The following is a 20,445-nucleotide window of genomic DNA, read 5'->3' as shown; positions in this document are numbered from 1 at the left end:
AAATCTATTATAACATTATTTTTTTTGTTCTAGATAAAGCAACTTATTTTGGAATTAGACTGGTAACATGAATTTATTTTTCCTAATTTGAAAAGCAGCATTTGACATCCTGGGAGTTCTAATAGCATAGGAGGTATACAGCTATATATATATAGGAGGTACAATAGTCTAATGATCCAACACAAGACTAATTTTTTTTTTTTAATGTAGGGATAATGATGAGACAGCAAAAGAAGAGAAGGCACCTGTGAAAGAGAAGTACGTTGCAAAACCGAAGGCCATCCCTTCTCTTGGAAACAAGAATAGATTCCATCCCTATTCAAAGGACAAGAATGCAGGCACTGGAGAGAAGAAGGCTATTAATCGTAATAGAGTTTTTATTAGCAACATCCCGTATGACATGAAATGGCAAGCTATTAAAGATCTTATGAGAGAGAAAGGTAACTTATTCCTTATAATACACTTCACATAGAAAGGGGTAGATCTTAAATGCAATGTATATGTCCTTTGAGCCACACAGATTTGATGACTTTTTTTTTTGGCCTTTACTTGGTACATCTATCTCCCTTCCCCCTCTTTCATCTGAGACAATTGCATTGCAGGGTAGGATGGGTAAATGAAGTGCTTACAATCTTCTGCCATTCTAGTGTGACAGTAGAGAGTATATGCATGACCTCATGACTTCTTTAAGAGATTGTGTTTCGTCTAGTTGTAGTCTTTGTAGATTTTTTTTTTAAGGGCTATTGTATTTAAGCAACACATTTAGCGTGTTAACATGAATAATAAAGGACGTCTTTCAAAAGTTGTTTTGTATTTCTTTGGTGGAATCTGGCTGTGGAATTAACTTTGTCTGCATTGTCACTACTGCCATGACTGTTTGTCTGGAGATTTGTATTAAAAGCTTGTTACTATTGTTGCAGTTCTGATAGAGTAATCTTACTACCCCAAACGCTTTATTTTAAGTTTGGGGTAAAATAATGCTAATATATGAATTCTGTAAAAAGTTAGTTCTGTGTTTTCCTTGAAAAACTTGATTCTTCAAAAGTAATGCAAAGCACACTTGGCTTTTAGGCTGCGAAAAATGCCAAAACCCCCCTTCTGTAACTGCTGGTGTATCTGTTGTAAGGTGACGTGACTATTTGATTGGTTTATTTACTGAAACTTCCTACCTTAGAAAGTGAGTGGCTTGCTGTGAAATATTTGATGTGTAAATTTGGTTATTATTGAAGGCAAACTTATGATTGAAGACATTCAGGTAGAAAGTCACCTTAAAACAGGTGTTGTGAGTAGGATGATAAATGTAACACTTTCCAGTGAACGTTGACGTTTCATTTGTTAGGTTAAGGGACTGTGTATATCTGAATTTGTTCACCAACTATATCATACTGGCCAAAATATGATCTGTAGTATGAATTAGGTTAAATATAGTTGTTTGTTTTTAGCTTTTGAGAATGTGGCTGCTGCATATTTCTGAAAATTAGCTAAATTATATAGCCATTGACAGGAGGTACGTTGGTCTGGTTTTGATTGTTGGTGAATAATAGGTGCTTCTCTGTAGAGTTGTGCACAGGGGCACAGTAAAGAAAGATACTGGTGTTTAAATGCATTGTCTCTTGGTATTTTCCCTTTGTATGTCTTATGTAGTTGGTGAGGTTACATACGTGGAGCTGTTTAAGGATGCTGAAGGAAAATCAAGGGTAAGTGCCGTGGGCAACAATCTGCTAGAGGTTTAAAAGTTCCTCAGCAGTTTTATTTTTGTATAATACCTGTACCAGTTATTGGAAAGTAAGTTTCATTTTTACACTGATTTTCATTAAGATAGCCTTGAGGATTTTGTATTAGAAGTAGTCTTGACACTTTCATGCAACTCAAACTAGCTGGCTGTAAAGGACAAAATACTTCTGTAAACGTTAACAAATGGCATTTACTTAATTCTTCTTTTTAGCCAACATCTTTGGTTTGGTACAAATCTGTTTCATATAAAGGACGTTCAATAAACCACTGATTTCATTTAAATTTTGTTAGCGTAGTATTCTCTTCTTGGGGCCAATGAGTATAAAATGTTAGCTAAGAATATACTGTTTGAAGTGCCTGATTTGACAGCTTTGCAGGGTTGGTACTCTAAACACTGGATTAATGTTTTTGCTTTCTTAAAACTAAATGGATGGAGGATGGTTGGTAGCCAACAGAGTGCCAGCAATGAGGCACTAAGAGTGAAGATTGTTAAAGCTCCTTTGTCTTCTTAAAAATAGTCAAAAGTCTGGCCAATAGTAGCTCCGAACCTGCAGCGAGAACATGAGAAATGCAGGTTTGAGTCTTAACTGAGGTTGTATCAATTGTTGTAAATGACTTTCTTTAATGCTTGTTAAAACTAAAACATGCTGTCAGCTTTGCTTTACTTAAAGCAATCCTCAACTCTTTGCTTTATTAGAAGGATTCTGGTGCAGTCAATAAGGTTATCTTCTTACAAAGTAATTTCTCAATTATGCTAGTAATACTGAAGAGGTATGCAGACTCCTTGTTCATTGTACTGGTATACTTGATGTAGGTAGATTTGAATTTTGTAGTCAGTGGGCAGCTTTTAATGACACGATGAGTGTCTTGATTGGTTTTTGGTTATGTTTTTGGGTTTTTTTTCTTTCCACCCTTTTCCCCCCCACCTCCTCTCCCCAGTTGTCCTTACATGGATCTGTGTGGCATTTTTCCAATTCTGGTTTGGCTCAAAGAGAATAAAAGATAATGTATTCTCTTGCTTTTGAAAGGTATGTATGTTGAGAAAGTAGGAGAAATTCAGCTTGGCTACCAGTAAAGGGCATGTATTATGGATTTTGAAGCTGAAAATAACTTGAATAGTCGTTTAACAGTGAGCTGGGATCTTTAACTGGAATCTTAAATGCTCTATCACATGTGCTGACTGACTTTTTTTTTTTTCTCTTTACATATGATGACAAATCATCATGGATGTAGGGTTGTGGGTAAGTTTCTTCTTCTATATGTGTAGAAACACACTACTATCCAAACATTCTGTTAATGTTAACATTTTAAACTTTATTTGTTTTGTTCCCTCGAAGTGTGGTTGAATTCAAAGATGAAGAATTTGTTAAGAAAGCGTTAGAAACTATGAACAAATATGATCTTAGTGGAAGACCCCTGAATATTAAAGAGGTATGGTTATTGCTGTTGTTTTTAATTTGAAATGGTGAAGATACTGTAACTACTGAGATGACGATGCAGTGTTTTGAGCATCTTAGCCGTGTAATTTCCAGTTTAATTTTTTTATGACATTTTCTTAATGGGCTAAAGTGCCTGTTGGCTTGCAGAAGGTCTTACTGTTATGCCAAGTGAACTGACAAGAAGTGTGCCCTAAAGTCAAAATAACCTAATACTGTTTTTCTTTAAACTTCATATTCTTACCTTAGTGTCATCAGGTCTTTTCCAACCTAAATGATTCTATGTTTACATTGCTTACCTGCTTCAAAATATGACGCAGAACGAGCTGAGTCTCAGACTACTACATATGTGCAAAAATGGAGCTGGAAGTAGAGAACTTGTGCTGACTGGAAAGTGGAATTAATGTCAACGTTTCTATTGTAGTGTTGTAGTATATGACAGTGTCTGATGCAGTTCTTTTTGTCCTGTTACAACTTTAATAATGGTATTAATAACTAATTAAAAAAAACCTAATTAAATTAATTCAGTTCTTGGAAGAAGGTGCTAGACTGACAGTCCTTTAGATTGAAATCTTTTCTACTTGTCCATAGGCTAGGTACAGCATGTGAAGTGGCAGTGCACGCTTCCTCAACAAGTGCTTTGCCAATATGCCTCAACCCTCATCTGAAAGGACCCACCTCTAGAGGTGAGGGAATTAGGTCTCCATGCTAATTCAGTTCTTGATCCCTCTGACATGGACAAGGATATTAGTTGATAATTTTGATGGGTTTATGTAGAATTTCAAATAGTACCTTTTTGTTTGTTGCCAGTCCTCTTATTGATGATTAAGTTGGCTTTATTTTTGCCCATGTTTCAGGATCCTGAAGGTGAACATGCTCGTAGGGCATTACAGCGTGTAGGAGGACAGTTTCCAGGAGGACATGGACCTGATGTGGCACCTGGAATAATGAATTTACCACCTTCTATTCTCAATAATCCAAACATTCCTCCTGAGGTTATCAGTAACTTGCAGGCAGGCAGGCTTGGGTCCACTATTTTTGTTGCTAATGTAAGTTTAAAACTGTATTTTATAACTGTAATATTTGATCTTTGTAAAACATCTTATGTTCCTGCATAACTCAGTTTTGATATAAAGAGGAAATTGGAAGTGTTAGTTCACAATTAGTATATTAAACTAAAAACGCTGGATATATATTCAGATTTTGGACATGAAAGATACGTTAAACTCTTGAGGCTGACGTGCTTTTAATTATCGCACAGTCATCTGTTGATTTGAAAAAATATACATCTTTTCACTATCTATTTACAATTGCACTTCTCTTTAATTAAATATATACTTCAGTTTATCTTGGTAGTTACTTTAGACTAACTTAAACTGTTATATTTGTTGGAGGTGCTTGCTTTCATAAGTTCTTTATTTGCACAGAAGACTACTATGTCTGCAAGGGGACTTGTGGGAGTACAGCTGCTCTTGACAAGAACCCATCCATTTCTCAATGTTAGTATGTTAATTAAAGTAAAATACATATATGTAGTCTAAATTGTTGCTTTTAGTTGACATTTTTGGACTTGGTTGCAGTGTGTGTATATTACAAAATCCTGGCTATTTACATATATTAGGCATTTTGTGAAGCTGAAGAGTTACAACAATGCAGAAAATCTCTTCAAATGCAATGGCAGAACAGAAATGTGCACTGAAATCACTAATGTATTTCTGTGTGTAAGCTTGACTTTAAAGTTGGCTGGAAGAAACTGAAGGAGGTGTTCAGCATTGCTGGAACTGTAAAGCGTGCAGACATCAAAGAAGATAAGGATGGCAAGAGTCGAGGGATGGGAACGGTTACCTTTGAACAAGCAATTGAAGCTGTTCAAGCAATATGTATCCTTGGTTTTGAAAAATAATTGATCAAATGCGGATTAGTCTTTAATGGCTTCTGATAGCGTAGTTTTGCAAATGGTGCTTATTTGCCTTGTAGCTAGTATATAGGGACTAGAGTGTAATACTGTGCAGATTACATTTTTAATAGTGACTGAGTTTACTGCTAGAGTCTAAAAAGGTGTTCCTGATGATGTTGAACAAGCTTAAAATATGTGGGAATGTGACATGTGTGAAACTAACTTTTACGTACCTAACAGCTTGTATAGTCTCTACTGGCCTTTGAATTGGTATTCTAAAGATTAGGTAAGGAAAGATAAGACTCCTAAAAATGGTGCAGAAATAAAATAAGTTTTTACAGTGATTCTTCTGAAATAGTTAAATTCTGTAGTTAGATTCCTTGACTTGCATTTCTTCAGCTATGTTCAATGGACAATTCCTGTTTGATAGACCCATGCATGTAAAAATGGTAAGTTGCTTACATTTCTTTCTACCTTGCATGTCTGCCAAAACATTGGAAGGATCATAGCGTAACATCCTTGTTTTTTATCAGGATGACAAATCAATTCCTCATGAAGATTTCCGTGTTGCGGACAGCAAAACTTCACAATTACCTCGTGAGTTGCACACTCCGTTTTCTACTCCTTGCACTTAATATACGTTGATACAGTGTCTTGGAACAGTTTAGTAGTACTTTTGCTTACTGTGGTCTGTTTATGATACAGAAGAAAATCTTTCTTCTGGTGATACTTATTTTTGTTTTCAAGGTGGTCTTGGTGGCATTGGTATGGGACTTGGACCAGGTGGGCAGCCCATCAGTGCAACACAATTGAGCATGGGTGGTGGAATGGGGAGCATGGGTCCAGGAGGTAAATCTGTGTTCTTAATTTTTAAGTTTTACAGAGCTTTAAGTTTAAAATTGTCATTTCTGTGTTTGGAAGAATGACATACTCTTGACAAAGCAAGCCTTGTGTAGTGTGCTTTTGAGATGTTAACTGTCGCTGCATTTTTTAAAATCCGTTAGGATCTTACCTGTTTTCTAAATGGTGTTTGTCTTTTTGGTTTAAAGGTATGGGAATAGATGGTCCAGGATTTGGCGGAATGAATAGAATGGGAGGCGGTACGTGCAGTGAAGTTCTTTGCATTAAGTGTTTTTTTTAATATTGTATAGAAAACAGTCTTCCTTATTTTACAGGACTTGCTGGATTTCGGGGAATGGAAGGAATGCCTAATATGGGAGGATTTGGAGTCAGCCGAATGGGAGGTAGGTAAACACTGTTCCTGTACACGTATTAGTTTGCTAATATTTGTTTTATTAAAAGCCCTTCCTTTGGGGATGGGTAATGTAGATGAGTTCGAAAGAAATACAGTCAGTGGCATGAGTGGAGGCGTAGGAACTGGCATGGGAGCTAAATATTTAATAGGTGCCTCTGACTTGTGCATTAAACCCACTTCTATTTAAACAAGCAGCTGTGAAACAAGTGTTGTATGCACATCAGCTTAGATGTATATAACAGAATATTTCTGTTTTTTGCTTTGTTCTTTACAGAAATGTTCCGTGGTGGAATGGGAGGAAACATGGACAGAGATTTCGGTCGTAGTGACATGGCATTGAACCGTGGTTTTGGAGATTCTTTTGGAAGGATGGGTATGGTTACTGTTAAATTTCCCGTGGCAAATTGCAACATAGTATTGGAAGAGTTTTACTAGAAGAAAAATCAAGAAGAGACCTGGTTTCATTTGGTCATCTTCCTCTGTCCCCTCTCCCCCAGTCATCATTATAAGGATGTAATCTGAGTGTTCATGATAGCCATCGCTTAGGACGCAGGTTAAAGTGTGGGGGTGTTTTTCCATTTGTAAAATGTAAACAAAATAGTGATTTGAGGAAAGCATTTAGCTTCATACTGTTAACTTTGTGAGGTATTAAGTCTTTTGGGTGTTAAAGTATATCCTTCTGGTAATCCTGAGCAAGCTGCCCATGTGCCACCTTTGTAACTTCCAGGAGCCTGCTTTTGCAAACGCATGCTGGAAGATTGTTTTTTACTGCAAATCAGGTAGCATTGGATAGGAACGGTGAATTTTGGTGCCCTCTGTTTTCTTCCTGCCTTCTGAGCTCAAGCAGCTCAGAATGGGATTTATTGGCCTCTTCTGTAACTGGGCCAGCTTTGTTTTGTTTATAGATGATGTCTTGTTGACAGAGAGTTCATTTTGTTACCTTTGGGTTCCCTCAAATGAGATACTCTTTTGTCTTAAGAGGCCTGGAAGTGCTTAACAGTAGAGACTTCTTGCACTTTGTTACTATACTGTTACCTGGATGGATGCGTTACAGGAGACAGGTTTTCTTCCCCCTCCTTCCCTTTTTTCTCCCTTTCCCCCTCCCTTAATTCCCCACTGTGAAAGAGAAGAGCTGCTAAGAGCATAAGGTTCATCTGGTCTAAAATCATCTGGTCTAAAAGTGGATTTTTTTTTTTTTTTTTTCCCTTTTTTTTTTTTTTTTTTCTTTCCCTTTTTTTTTTTTTTTTTCCCTTTTTTTTTTTTTTTTTTCTTTCCCTTTTTTTTTTTTTTTTTTTCTTTCCCTTTTTTTTTTTTTTTTTCTTTCCCTTTTTTTTTTTTTTTTTTTCCCTTTTTTTTTTTTTTTTTCCCTTTTTTTTTTTTTTTTTCCCTTTTTTTTTTTTTTTTTTCTTTCCCTTTTTTTTTTTTTTTTTTTTCCCTTTTTTTTTTTTTTTTTTTCCCTTTTTTTTTTTTTTTTTCTTTCCCTTTTTTTTTTTTTTTTTCCCTTTTTTTTTTTTTTTTTTTTTCTTTCCCTTTTTTTTTTTTTTTTTCCCTTTTTTTTTTTTTTTTTTCCCTTTTTTTTTTTTTTTTTCTTTCCCTTTTTTTTTTTTTTTTTCCCTTTTTTTTTTTTTTTTTTTTCCCTTTTTTTTTTTTTTTTTTCTTTCCCTTTTTTTTTTTTTTTTTTTTCTTTCCCTTTTTTTTTTTTTTTTTCCCTTTTTTTTTTTTTTTTTTCCCTTTTTTTTTTTTTTTTTTTCCCTTTTTTTTTTTTTTTTTCTTTCCCTTTTTTTTTTTTTTTTTTTCCCTTTTTTTTTTTTTTTTTTCCCTTTTTTTTTTTTTTTTTTTTTCTTTCCCTTTTTTTTTTTTTTTTTCCCTTTTTTTTTTTTTTTTTCTTTCCCTTTTTTTTTTTTTTTTTCTTTCCCTTTTTTTTTTTTTTTTTCCCTTTTTTTTTTTTTTTTTCCCTTTTTTTTTTTTTTTTTCCCTTTTTTTTTTTTTTTTTCTTTCCCTTTTTTTTTTTTTTTTTCTTTCCCTTTTTTTTTTTTTTTTTTCCCTTTTTTTTTTTTTTTTTCTTTCCCTTTTTTTTTTTAATTTGGGCAAGTCATAACAAAGGGTAACTCTTGTGTGCTTCTCTTGGAGCACTGGTAATTGTGTAGAAGTGATAAGAATGTAATAAGCTTGTCAGTTGAGTTAGTCAATGTCTTGGAATTAATGTCTTAGAAATCAAGTGTATGCTTTCACTCTGTCTACTTGCAACATAGGATAAACATCTGTTTCCTGAGTGCAAATCCAAAGCCACTTCAGTTATAAACGTTCGTGCACGCAATAGACTTCTGAGTCTTCTGGTAACACACGTTGGTTTTGAAATGCATGAACATGGCCACTGTGAGAAACTGATGTGGGAGTCATTCATTCAGTAGATCCAGCAAGCTTCAACTTACAACCTCTCAGCAACCTTACCATTTAAATACTGTTCCGAGAACCAAGATAAGAGTTTCCCAACTTATCCTTAGATAATGGAAGGAAATTCTAGGGATTTACAAATACAATAGTTAATAGATACCGTGTTTAGTCAGGGAAGACCCTAGTGTACTCCTATTACAATATTTAGGTTAATGTTATCTTAAAAGGAAATGCTCTGAGTACATTTGGCTTTAGTACCCTGCCAGTTTCAAGGAGGGCAACTTAAGACAGCGTTTGATTGGGCTATGGCATCAATTAGTGAAAATGAGGATGTTTGATTTGCAGCAGAATCCTTGGAGTTGCCATTTAAATTGCCAAAATTTTGAACTATCCAAAAAATCAAAGGTTGTGTCATAGAGCATCTCCGAGCATATAATTTTTTGTTGGTGAAAAGCCAGTGGGGCAAAAAGTACGGGTAAAGGATGTTTCTAAGGTCAGAAACAGCTGAAATCTTGCTTATTAGGATTATTTGAGCTTTCAGGTTGTGTGTGTTTGGTTTTTTTTGGTTGGTTGGGGTTTTTTTTTAAGTGCATCTTAGACTGTTGGGAAGACTTTTTTTTTTTTTCTTCTTTTCCTTTTAAAAGAGAGAGGGTGTAACTGGGATGCACTCACAAACAACTAAGGTTTTCTAGCTCTGGAAAAGTGGGGATTTTTTTTTTGTCTTCACAATGCTATTTAAGGGCTATTTAAGGGCAAAAACCAGTCATGTTGACAGAAATCTCAAAATTTGACTTGGTGTTTCATTGCAAGACCCTCTCTGGCCTAATGAATAAGTATTAAGATCTTCCTCATATGCAAACTGTTGGTTGAAGTACTGGGAGTAATCTTGCTGGTGTTGAAAACCAGTAGTTTTTTTTAAACAGGCTAGTCCATATTTTTTTGAGGTCTTGGTGTGGCTGTGACAGCATGTTGTCTGAGAGGAGACAAATATTTCCCACAAGAGACTGGTAGCAAACAATTGTTGCTGTTTTGAACTGTGGAGAAGACGAATCTAATGGAAGACTCAGCAGTGATCTTTTTTAGATATTAAAACAATGGTGTCTAGCCTGAAGACAACAGTTATTGATCTATTTTGCCATAAATAAAAACTGAGCTGTTTCTTTTTAGGTATGAAAATCCAGCAAGAAAAATGCAGCTGACAGTTCCGTTCTGTTCTGCAGTGACAGGAATGTAGTTCTTCTGAGTTTCTACAATTCTAGAAGCTCCCTTGGGATTACTTTCCTGAATATTAGCACTTCAATGAAAAGAACTGGTTTTACCCCCCTCTAGAATCAGTCTCTGATACCGTTCTGGAGATTCCATGGTTCTGCCAAATAGCTTTTATTAAGTATCGATTCCCTTTCTCCCTTTTTTCCCACCAAATTCCATCAATTCACTCTTCATGTGCAGTAAAAAAAGACATTGGGAGAGCTGCTCCTAGCTTTTGCACAGGTTTCTTAAAAATGGGAGAAACTAGGGCATTTCTGTACTATGAAGTTCAAATAAGATGCACCTTCTTCAGTTTTGAGGCTGTTCTTCCCAATGTGGGAAATGGCTCATTTAGTTTTAAGATGTTTGTGCTGCTGGCAGACTGTCAGAGGGGAGAAAAGCTAAAAAGAAATCAGAGTAGCTTAAATCCCATAATAGAGAAGGAGGAATTAATGTTACTTACTAGATGTTTCCTATTCAGTTTGAGTAATAAAGGCACAGGTTAAAGTGTTCTGTAGAAAAGAATTGCCAGGTAACATTGAGATCAGTGCACTTCATCAGCGTGTGCTTTGTTGTTGTCACTAACTGGTGGTTTCAGCGTATGTCACTCTATTATTTTTTTCTGTTTAGGTGGTGCAATGATTGGTGTTTTTGCAGGAGGAATGGGAGCGCCTAGCATGGGCCCAGTAAGATCTGGAATGAGTAGGTTAACTTGTTTCAATAGAATGTAAATGCATAGGCAATGTAATGATATGGTGTACGTGTAATTGTATCGGAGGATTTTGTTGTAGTGCAGTGTCTTGCCAGTGTTGGAAGAAGTAGAATTCTGTTGCATGTGACTGCAAGTCTAATAGTTTTTAAAGCTGTTCTGTTGAGGTAAAAGTTCAGAGGAAAACTTGCTAATACAGTCTTTCTCTTAATCTTAGTTTTGAAAAGTTTTTAACTTCTGGTTTGGAGGGAGAAGTGATTCAAGTAAAGTGTTTCAGAAAAAAAGACAGAGTTATTTGTGTGAACTTCATGAAGCTGAACTTCAGTAATCTCTCATCATTGAAATAAAAAATCAGCCTTAAATTTCAGATTGTCACTCGATTTGTGCAAAGCTCCCATACTGAGTTTGTATTGCAGCAAATGTCTGAGTTCCTCAAGCTAGAGCAGATGAGAAACTGAAATCTTGCTAGTGGCAATCTCGAGAGGCGTAAGGCCTAAAGAGAAGGTCCCTCATGAATGATCTTGATAGTTTTGCTTTACATTAATTTTTAATTATGAATCCAGGAAGATTATAATAGGATATTTGAATGCCTTTGATCTTAGTTCTTTATGTAGTATACATGAATATATTTCATTGCATGTATCATAGGAAAGTCCATGCTCTTCACAGTACTTGCAGTAACATCTGTTCTCTGCGAAATACACTTTCTCTAGAAGATTGTGTCATTAAGTGTGGCTGCTTTAAGTAAAGCTGAATGTGACTGCAGGAAGCAAAATTAACGATAGTGTATATGGTCAAATTACCTGTATCTTGACATTGTCACAGTTATTTACTTGGTCTCTTTTTGGTGCAGGGTATCAGATTTTTATTAATTAAACTAGACAGACTTTAAATCTTAATTCTTTACTTGTATTCAACATTTTACTACATTAGATTGTGTGACTAATCGCTTGATGCAGTTTGTCTTTTACTTTTATTTTATAACTGACACTTTGTATCTTCTAATACTTTGACTTAAAATATTAGCCATGCTACTAGATAAATCACTGTGTATATATGAAGTTACGTTTTGTATTACAGCAGTTTTATTAAAGTTATTTTTCTCCTGACACAAAAGAATTTTTTTTTTTTTCAAAATACTTGTGCATTTATTACTAAAAAGAGATTTTTTTATTTTATCCTCCTTTTCCTTCTCTGTGTAGGTGGTGGAATGGGTGGTATGAACAGTATGGCTGGAGGAATGGGAATGGGGATGGATCGGATGAGTTCTGGTTTTGATCGAATGGGACCAGCTATGGGTGGAGGCCTGGACAGGAACATCGATATCGATCGAGGATTTGTGCCTGGCCCAATGGGAAGTGGCATGAGAGAGAGATTAGGCTCTAAAGGCAACCAGATATTTGTGAGAAATGTAAGCATTTGAATACATAGAAACCATGAGCTTATTTTGTGTGCATGTTTGATTACATGCTCTTTTTCTCTTTGTGAAATTTTGTTATTAATAATGCTTTTTTATTCTAGCTTCCTTTTGACTTGACCTGGCAGAAACTAAAGGAGAAATTCAGTCAGTGTGGTATGTATATGAATCTTATCCCTGCTCAGCTCCATCGACTTCGTTTTATATGGTGTTCGTTAGATAAGGACAGGAAGACAAGGTTGTTGCCTTATCCTGAAGAAGAGTCTGGCTAGCCTAATCTTTCTTACTTCCCCCACCTTTCCTGAGTTATATAAATAATTTTTAGGCATGACATAACACATGAGGCCAAGGTACAGTATGGGCTATGTTGGCTCTGAGTGCTCATCTGCTATAAACTTTAACCCATTCCATTAATAAAATTACTCTTTGAGCTTTTTCTTTTTTGAAGCAGGTATTATGTATCCTCTGGCCAACACAGAGTATATAATGTAGCATTTATTTTGAGACAAATGCATGCAGGGGCCTGGGCCTGTCCAAGTTACGCATTACTTCCAGAAATGGTGCTGCATCAGATCGGAGTTAGTAATTTTGCCAAAGTGGCAGATTGTTTTTTATGCAAATAGATGATCCTGATTAGCATATTTGCAGGCTGTAATGCTTCCCCTTTATGTTAAGAAATAAAGGCCCTTTTTATGTAAGATAAAGGATTGCTACAAATATCCAGTAATTCTTTTTATCTAATTCAGGAAAGTTGTCTTTTCACAGAAGTGAATGAAAAATTAAGCTTGGGTGTAGAAGTATATGATTGTTTTGTTTTGAAAACGCGCTTTCAGAATGGAAAGCTTTAACTGAATTACAGATGGCTTTTCTTATTTTAGAGAGACAGAAAAGACAAATAATTTGAAATATACTACTGATACCTAAGACAGTCTTCATACAGCTATTTGCAGATTTGATATGAATTAGAACTCGCAGTTCAACTATGAAAAATTTTCAGGTGTTCACATTTTTTTTTTGTAGCTGGAGGATATAGTGAAACAGGCGCTCTCTTTTTTTAAGTCTTAGCTGCCTGGGCAACTTTCAGATAGTTCAGAATTATTTTTTTTTTTTAAATTATCTCCTCGAGAACTAACAGATGTAGTAATTATGTTGAATTGTTTTTAAGAATTATAAGCACAAATATAAACAACAGGTTGTATTCACACCAGTATCGTAAGGAAATATAAAGACCATGTCTCCATATGTCCAATTTCTTTCAGTGAAAGGCCAGTCTTCTATTATATGATATTTGAAAATAAAAAGCTATGTATATTAGAGAAAAGTTTCTTGTTCCTAGTGGCATTTGGGGGCTCAGGAGTGGTGTGCAACCACATACCATAAGCAAAAACTCACTAGCTTCAGGCTTTGAACATTCTCTGAGGTACCAAGACATTTACATAAAAATGTTGCCTCATGTGCCGAGTGTCCAACCTCAAGAAAACACTGCAGGAATTGAATAGCGCATGCTACTTTTCCACCACTCCTAACCTGGTAACTTTACTGTTTTAAAGGCTCTAATTTTGCTCTGCAGCCTCTTTACAAAATTGCTTGGTTGGTGTGATTGCTTGATAACGTTGCTGTGATGAACGTGGTAGACTGGAATGAACTATAATTTAGTTAACGCCTGTCAGTAGTCACACTTCTGGCAGCGTCGGTAAATGAAACAGAAAACTTTCCCTTAGCCTTACAGGGCACTGTTTCAAACTTGAGGTCAAACGCAGACATGCTTCATCTTATGCTAGTGTGAAGGAAAGATTTGAAACAGTGGATCTTAATTTGGATTCTTCACTGCTGTTTTGATCTCTGTCACCTTCCCTGAATGAATGAATATACCATCAGTCTGAAAGTGCTAATTTCATATGTCCCCCTAGATTATACTTAAAAATGCTTTTTTATCACTTCTGATGAGTTCTTTAACTTGTTAGTGCACTGAAGACTTGAAATAACTGCTGTTTAACTTATTTATTCAGGTCATGTAATGTTTGCAGAAATAAAAATGGAGAATGGAAAATCAAAGGGCTGTGGAACAGTCAGATTTGACTCACCAGAATCTGCTGAAAAGGCCTGTAGGATAATGAACGGCATAAAAATCAGTGGCAGAGAAATTGATGTACGCTTGGATCGCAATGCATAATTTAAAACTGTGTTCAGGAACATTCCTATGTCTGTTTAGCTTCTCTATCCTAGTAAGTCATTTTTAGTAACATTGTATGCTTACAAAAAGCTGTAAAAAGGAACTTTTAAATCCCACCAGCCTTTAACAGTATAGTGTTTAATATACTGTGATACTTGTTAACTGAATCTTACTATGTTTGGTTTTTAAAGACAATTTGCCTGATTTTTGTTGTTTTTTTTAGAGGCACTGAGCACCTGCAGGTCCCTGTAGACCGTGGAAGCTTTGGATGCTCAGCGCCTTTGGAAAATTAGGCCAAGTGTCTCTAGTCATTCAGTTTAAATGAATGGTTATACTGTTTTTAATAAAATAAGCCATTTTCTCTGTTAATCTCAAGATTGCATAGTGGGATTTGTTTAGTGTTTTCTGATTTTTATTTTTTTCCCCCCAGCGTGTATCAACATTGTAATGTAAAAACTAGGTGTCTTTTTTTCAGAATTTTGGTTTTATATGTGCGTTGTAGTCATACTGTAATTCTTGACTTTAAAAGAAAGGGCTCCAATTAGGCTGTGATGTTTTTGTTCTACATAGTATTACTTTAATGACATGACTTAGTTCTGTAAATAAGATTTAGAGCCCAATGGGAGTTTTCATTTTTTTTTAATTTTATTTTGACTAAATGAAGAAACCGATCTTTCTTTCCTGCTTTTATTTTTTTCATCAGTATAATCACTGATTAAAACTAGTTACCACAGACCCTTGTAGGATTATTCCCTATGATGCCGAGTTCATATAAAATTGATAATATAGTAAATACTAAGTACAGTACAAGACAAATTGCTCCCAATTTTTTATCTATTTTCCAGCCGTTCAGGTGAACTGCCAGAAAAATAAAAACAACAGAACAGATAAGGGAAATGGCTGTGTATGTCAAACCACCGCTGTTCACTTCTATGGGTCCTGATGTATTTATGAAGGCAGTTTTTATAAACCAGGGTATTCCCAAACAGAGCATATCAAATACGTTGGATCCTACAATGTTAGACATAGCCATATCTCCATTTCCTGTAAAAGAAGAAATACAAGCAAGTCTGCTTAATTGTATTGTATGAAATTGCCAAACTGTTTTGGAGGAACAGACTGTCAGCCCTCAATTTCTCACGGAGTACCCTTTTCAGACTTTTCATTGAAAGAACTATAGTCATGATTCTACAGAACATGGTTTTGGTACCACAAACATAAAAAAAAAAAAAGTCTCCCTAAATCACCAGCATCTGCACAGTTGCACTTAAAATAAGCTAGACAGGCTATTATAAAATCCAGCCATGTTCAAAATACCAAGACCTACAGTTGTGTTTTGCAGTAAAACTGGTAACACTTGATCAACAACAAATCAAACCAATCTAGAATACTTCTCTGAGATACTCTGAGAGGTTTTTACATGTCTGAGCCACAGCTTCTTCAGGTAAGCTATTTATTTATTATTAGTAAACTTAAGCTCTAGAATCTGGAGCAAAAATTTTGAAGTTACTCCTTGAATTTCTGGAAATACTGACTAGAATTCTTTTTTTCATAGTACCTTTTAAAAACATCCATTGGAATGAGCCTGAATACTAAAATCTTTACCTTTTCGAGCCACCAGCACACTTGCAACTGTATCTGGTACACTTGTTCCTGCTGCTAGTAATGTGAGACCCATTACTGACTCTGGAATTCCCAGTGTTTCACCTGCAGTTGATAAATAATGGTAGAAAATGCAAGTATGTTTTTAGTTGAAGTTTCATCCAAAGAAATTGCTTTGGACTTTGCTGGAGAAAAGATTAGTAATCATACAATAATTTCAAAAGGAATCTGTCAGTTAACTTGACTAAATATGAAGTGACTGAGCCATGAAGTAGTTAAAAACAAGAACAACAACAAAGAAATATCATCCTGTCCTTGTTCTTCAATCAAATAAAAACGAATTGTAGTATAGTAACCATCTTAACAAGTTTCTCAAAGACCCGAGTGGAATGTCTCCAGTGGTCAAGACGATACCAATTACGATTTTTTTCTTTCAGATACAGTAGAAGTTTAAATATCTAACAACTTACTACTTTTTTTTTTTTTCCCCTCAATTTCTGGAAAATATAATAGTCGTCTTTGGTTTTGGGCATCTCATCGTTAGTGCTCAAAAGTCCCATGAAGCAATAACTCTTATAATCACCCACTCCTTAAAGGGGGGAGGAAGAAAAAGCACATGAATTTTCTTGGGGAGGAGGGTCATTAAGATCATTACTACAATACTGTCTCAACTACGTGGCTTTACCATTTCACTCCAGTTAGAAAGTTCTTTTGTTGGATTTGGAATAATCAAAATGCAGAATTTTTCTATGACTGCTAAGTGCAAGTAATCCTTTAGAAGTGTGAGTTTCTTTAGGTAAATACTGGTTTAAATCAAGTAAAAAGTTTAACTTGTTATTAAAAGAGCAGCTTATTTTTCCCCACTGTTTTTTTAGCCCCCACGTGTCCTGTAAGCATATTAATTTCTCACTTAAATACAGGGATTCAGATCTTCAAACCTGTTTTAGCAGTTGCACCATTCACAAACATCAATATGCTGAAGTATGATACCTCTATTCGAGCTATTAAGTAATTAGTTTTTCTGAAACTTTTTTGTTCACTAAAAAGTATCTTAATTTTTTTTTGGTTGAAATCTGAATTCTTACTTGCAATATTTGGACACTAATAAGAACAGTTTTCTTAAAATACGAGGCAGTACTCTGTAAGCTAGGTCAGCAACGCTTGCCTAGCACATACCAGCTTAGTCTCGATCAGCCCAGTAAATTTTTGTTTGTAACTATTTGTTGGTTCAGAGGGGCTAACGTGATCTGTTGCAGAATTCGTACTGGTATTTATTCTTCCATCACTCCTAATGTAAGAGATTTGTAGGATGAGGGACCAACAAGATCAGCATTTATAAACCATCCAGGCTGGAAAATAATGGTTCATGCCAAGCAAACCAAGGTGAAACATGAATGAACCAGCCTTTTGTACCCAACAGTAGCTTCTAGCCCTCTGAAGGTTGTAAGATAGAATCTAAACTCAGGTGAATCTAATTTTTCTTTTTATTAGATATAAGAGATTTGTAGGATGAGGGACCAACAAGATCAGCATTTATAAACCATCCAGGCTGGAAAATAATGGTTCATGCCAAGCAAACCAAGGTGAAACATGAATGAACCAGCCTTTTGTACCCAACAGTAGCTTCTAGCCCTCTGAAGGTTGTAAGATAGAATCTAAACTCAGGTGAATCTAATTTTTCTTTTTATTAGATAGATTTATGTGCTATTTAATATGTAGGGTTTTTTCTGGCAACTGACCATAAAGAGAGAATGGTCTTATTTTTCTAGCCTTTAGTTAATTTTGTGTATCAGTAGCAATATCTTGCTATAAGTAGTCAAATTTTCTTTGCTAGCAACAAAAAGGTGTACTGAGTTAGGTTTGTTCTTGACCATCAAAATTTAGTCCCCAGCTATGATACCTTTGTGACATTCTGATAGGCTGCTTATGCAAAGATAGAATCTTTGAGTCACCCTTTATGAAAGAACCTGGACTTGAATATAATGTGTGTGTAATTTTTAACGTTTTAACGTGTAAATAGAACATATTTGACCTAGAAGTAGTGGGCCAAAGACCCCAGTACTGCTTGTGATGACTCTTCAAAGTGGACTAACACTAATACACTGTTTCAATCTCCAGTGTACCTGCTTTCCTATGAATTAGTGCATTGTCTAGTAGAACAGCAATAACTTTCATCTGAATCCTGTTTCAAAGGCGTCTAGCATTCAGACAGTAAACCCTTGCTCTTTTAGGTACAAGTGGAAAATTATTTGACCAAGGAGTGAACCTGGTGGGTGTTATATCCAGCGATCGACTAGTAATTTCTCAAAGGTTTACCAAATGTGTAGGTCTGTTTCTGCACTGAACAAGGAGTTATTCATTGAACTTAAGTTGAAAACAAGTTTAGGATGCTGAACTAGCAGAATGCTTGAGTAGGATTAGTGAGCTATAATGTGGAAATGGCAAGCTTTGTAACGTTTCTTTCTTGTTTAGAGATTTGTTTTCTGCTTGTTCTTATAATTAAAACCTGGATTTTTCTCAAGCTGACCGGAGAAACAGTGAAATGAGGAGACCTTTAATACCTTAAGATATTTTTAAGAGAATGTTTTTACAAATTCTTACCCCTTCTCTCACTTAAATGCAATTCTTTTACTGCTTCACTTTATGATGCAGATTTGTAAGAGGTATACATACACACACACCAGGAATGTTTAATAAACACATGATGCTATAGTTGAAATAAAATAGTACAAAAATTTGGGAGGGTTTTTTGGCAGTTGATTTAATGCTGAATCTCTTACTATAGTGTTCACAAAAAATACAGGTATAGAAATAATGGATCTTTTACAGAACCCTGAACCTTTAATTCCAGTCTTGGTGGAATCCATGTTTGTCAGACTTCAGCTTGACGAGTTTATTGCTGTGTATCTAATTGTTTCATTTCATGAAACTGTCTCTTTTTTAGACAGTTTAATGAAACTGTCTCTCAAATACAGGCTGGTTTTTGTAGCTATGTAAACAAATTCTCATTCGTGTGATAGTAAGCAGTCTGAAGCAGCTAAACTCTGAAGTGGTTTTCATTAGATGGAAGAAGGTGGCAAACTAAGCAGTCAAGCATAAGGTTTTGGTTTTGTTTGTTGGGTTTTTTTACAGCAAAGTATGTGTTGCTAAACTGTTAATTGCGGAAAGGAAAACTTCACAGGGAGAAAACTGTTTTTTCAGTGATTCTCGATTGGTTGATTCTGTATAGCGGCAGCACTTTAGGTACCTACCTGCTATTGTTATCATCCATACAAGAACGTAAGTTATTGCAGAAATCCATGCTGCTGAAATTAAAAATGTCACCATGAACCAGTTCCTCCAAAACTGTCTTCTGCAATCTGGTATAGTCAAGTAGAGTAGTGTAATAATAGGAAGGGATAACACCCACAAAATTCTCTTCATATCTGCTTCAGGCACAGTGAAGACACTTGGATGATCTGTTGAAGAAAAAGTAACTATTTTAAATTGTAGCATTAAGCTTGAATCCGTAGCGTACAGTCATATTGCTGGCCTCTACTTGTGAGAATACTGAAAAAAGGTAAAAAATACTTCCTCGAGTTCTAGCTGTAGTCTTACCCTGTACCTACATCACACTGGACAAATCTCTGAAATCAAATGTTCTTTATTACCACATCACTAGGAGAGAACTAAGGTGGATGAAAAATGAACTTTTCTATAAAGGTTTACACAAAACGTTAACCAAGAGTAAGTACCAACTGCTGGTTTTTGTCTAAGTGAAGAGGAAACTGATGATCTGTGGCCACATCATAGCTATTCCTTTATTTCTGATATAATGCACATTTTGAGCTATGAACCTGCCATTTGCATAGGAAAACAGTATACATTAGTACAGTACCAGTCTGTCTTTCAGCTGATACTGCATTTTACAAGCAGTGTTGCTGGGAAGTTTCAAATGTGCACAGCAAAGACTGATGGAAGTCTGCTGTTAGAGTATGACACAAATGAGCAACTACCCTAGCATTCCTCTAGCAACTAACTTCATATAAATACCACCACTCTGATTTTGCTTAATGTTATATTCCAGGGAAGAATAATGATTTACCTAAATACTATGCTGGAGTTCTTTTGTGAACAAAATCTTAATAATTATCTCGGAATCTACTCTTTATTAGAACTGACGCAGATGGGCATGCAGAGTGCTAGAGACAACTGTAATAATACTTATACCTTCAGAGATTTCATCAAGCCCATGCATGCTTTTTGAAAGTTGAGAGTAATCCAGCTCATCTTGAAAAATTCCGCTGTCTGTTCTTGACTGTTGACGAATTAGAGGTCCACTCTCTTCCCTCCATCCAACCAGTGGCTGCTGCTCAGCATTCTCTTCCATAGCTTTTGTAAAACACGTACAGCAGGGACTGAACTTTTTCATGAGGTATTGGTTGATTTTAATGTCAAAACACAGTACCAGAATATAACACCCGTATATCAATAATAAGGATGCGCTTTCATACCTAGAATGAAAAATAGGTTTTACATAACATGTAACCTAAAGAAACCCGACTCTTTAACTCGTTAAAATGGCTGGTGTAAGGAAACGG

General features: G+C 35.4%; 2 protein-coding genes across 3 annotated transcripts in view; one reads left to right on the top strand and one right to left on the bottom strand.

The window, feature by feature from the left end:
- Nucleotides 1-216: 216 nt before the first annotated feature.
- Nucleotides 217-16,162, top strand: MYEF2 (myelin expression factor 2). 2 transcript variants are annotated; one of them, XM_019471342.1, is made up of 16 exons: nucleotides 217-440; nucleotides 1,645-1,697; nucleotides 2,968-2,975; nucleotides 3,072-3,165; nucleotides 4,028-4,219; nucleotides 4,897-5,050; nucleotides 5,467-5,516; nucleotides 5,601-5,664; nucleotides 5,815-5,916; nucleotides 6,117-6,167; nucleotides 6,243-6,311; nucleotides 6,597-6,695; nucleotides 10,595-10,666; nucleotides 11,876-12,084; nucleotides 12,195-12,246; nucleotides 14,100-16,162. In XM_019471342.1, exons 1-16 carry the CDS (start codon nucleotides 401-403, stop codon nucleotides 14,261-14,263), a joined length of 1,473 nt encoding a protein of 490 aa, XP_019326887.1. In that variant the 5' UTR covers nucleotides 217-400; the 3' UTR covers nucleotides 14,264-16,162. The 2 variants fall into 2 exon arrangements, with proteins under 2 accessions (XP_019326887.1, XP_019326888.1); XM_019471343.1 differs by having other exon boundaries at nucleotides 320-440; nucleotides 6,270-6,311; nucleotides 14,100-14,632.
- Nucleotides 14,967-20,445, bottom strand: part of SLC24A5 (solute carrier family 24 member 5) — an 8,461-nt gene continuing 2,982 nt past the window's right edge. Inside the window, exons 5-8 of the mRNA XM_009276489.1 lie at nucleotides 20,075-20,358; nucleotides 19,117-19,323; nucleotides 15,869-15,970; nucleotides 14,967-15,307 (exon numbers count right to left, since the gene is read on the bottom strand). Of these exons, the coding sequence (XP_009274764.1) occupies nucleotides 14,985-15,307; nucleotides 15,869-15,970; nucleotides 19,117-19,323; nucleotides 20,075-20,358 (916 nt within the window). The 3' untranslated portion in view covers nucleotides 14,967-14,984. The remainder of the gene's footprint in view (nucleotides 15,308-15,868; nucleotides 15,971-19,116; nucleotides 19,324-20,074; nucleotides 20,359-20,445) is intronic.

This window comes from Aptenodytes forsteri, unplaced genomic scaffold, assembly GCF_000699145.1.
Source record: "Aptenodytes forsteri isolate BGI_AS27 unplaced genomic scaffold, ASM69914v1 Scaffold1, whole genome shotgun sequence".
Classification (NCBI taxonomy): domain Eukaryota; kingdom Metazoa; phylum Chordata; class Aves; order Sphenisciformes; family Spheniscidae; genus Aptenodytes; species Aptenodytes forsteri.
The sequence above is the reverse complement of the archived record's forward strand: the minus strand, read 5'-3'. Positions and strand labels throughout refer to the sequence as shown.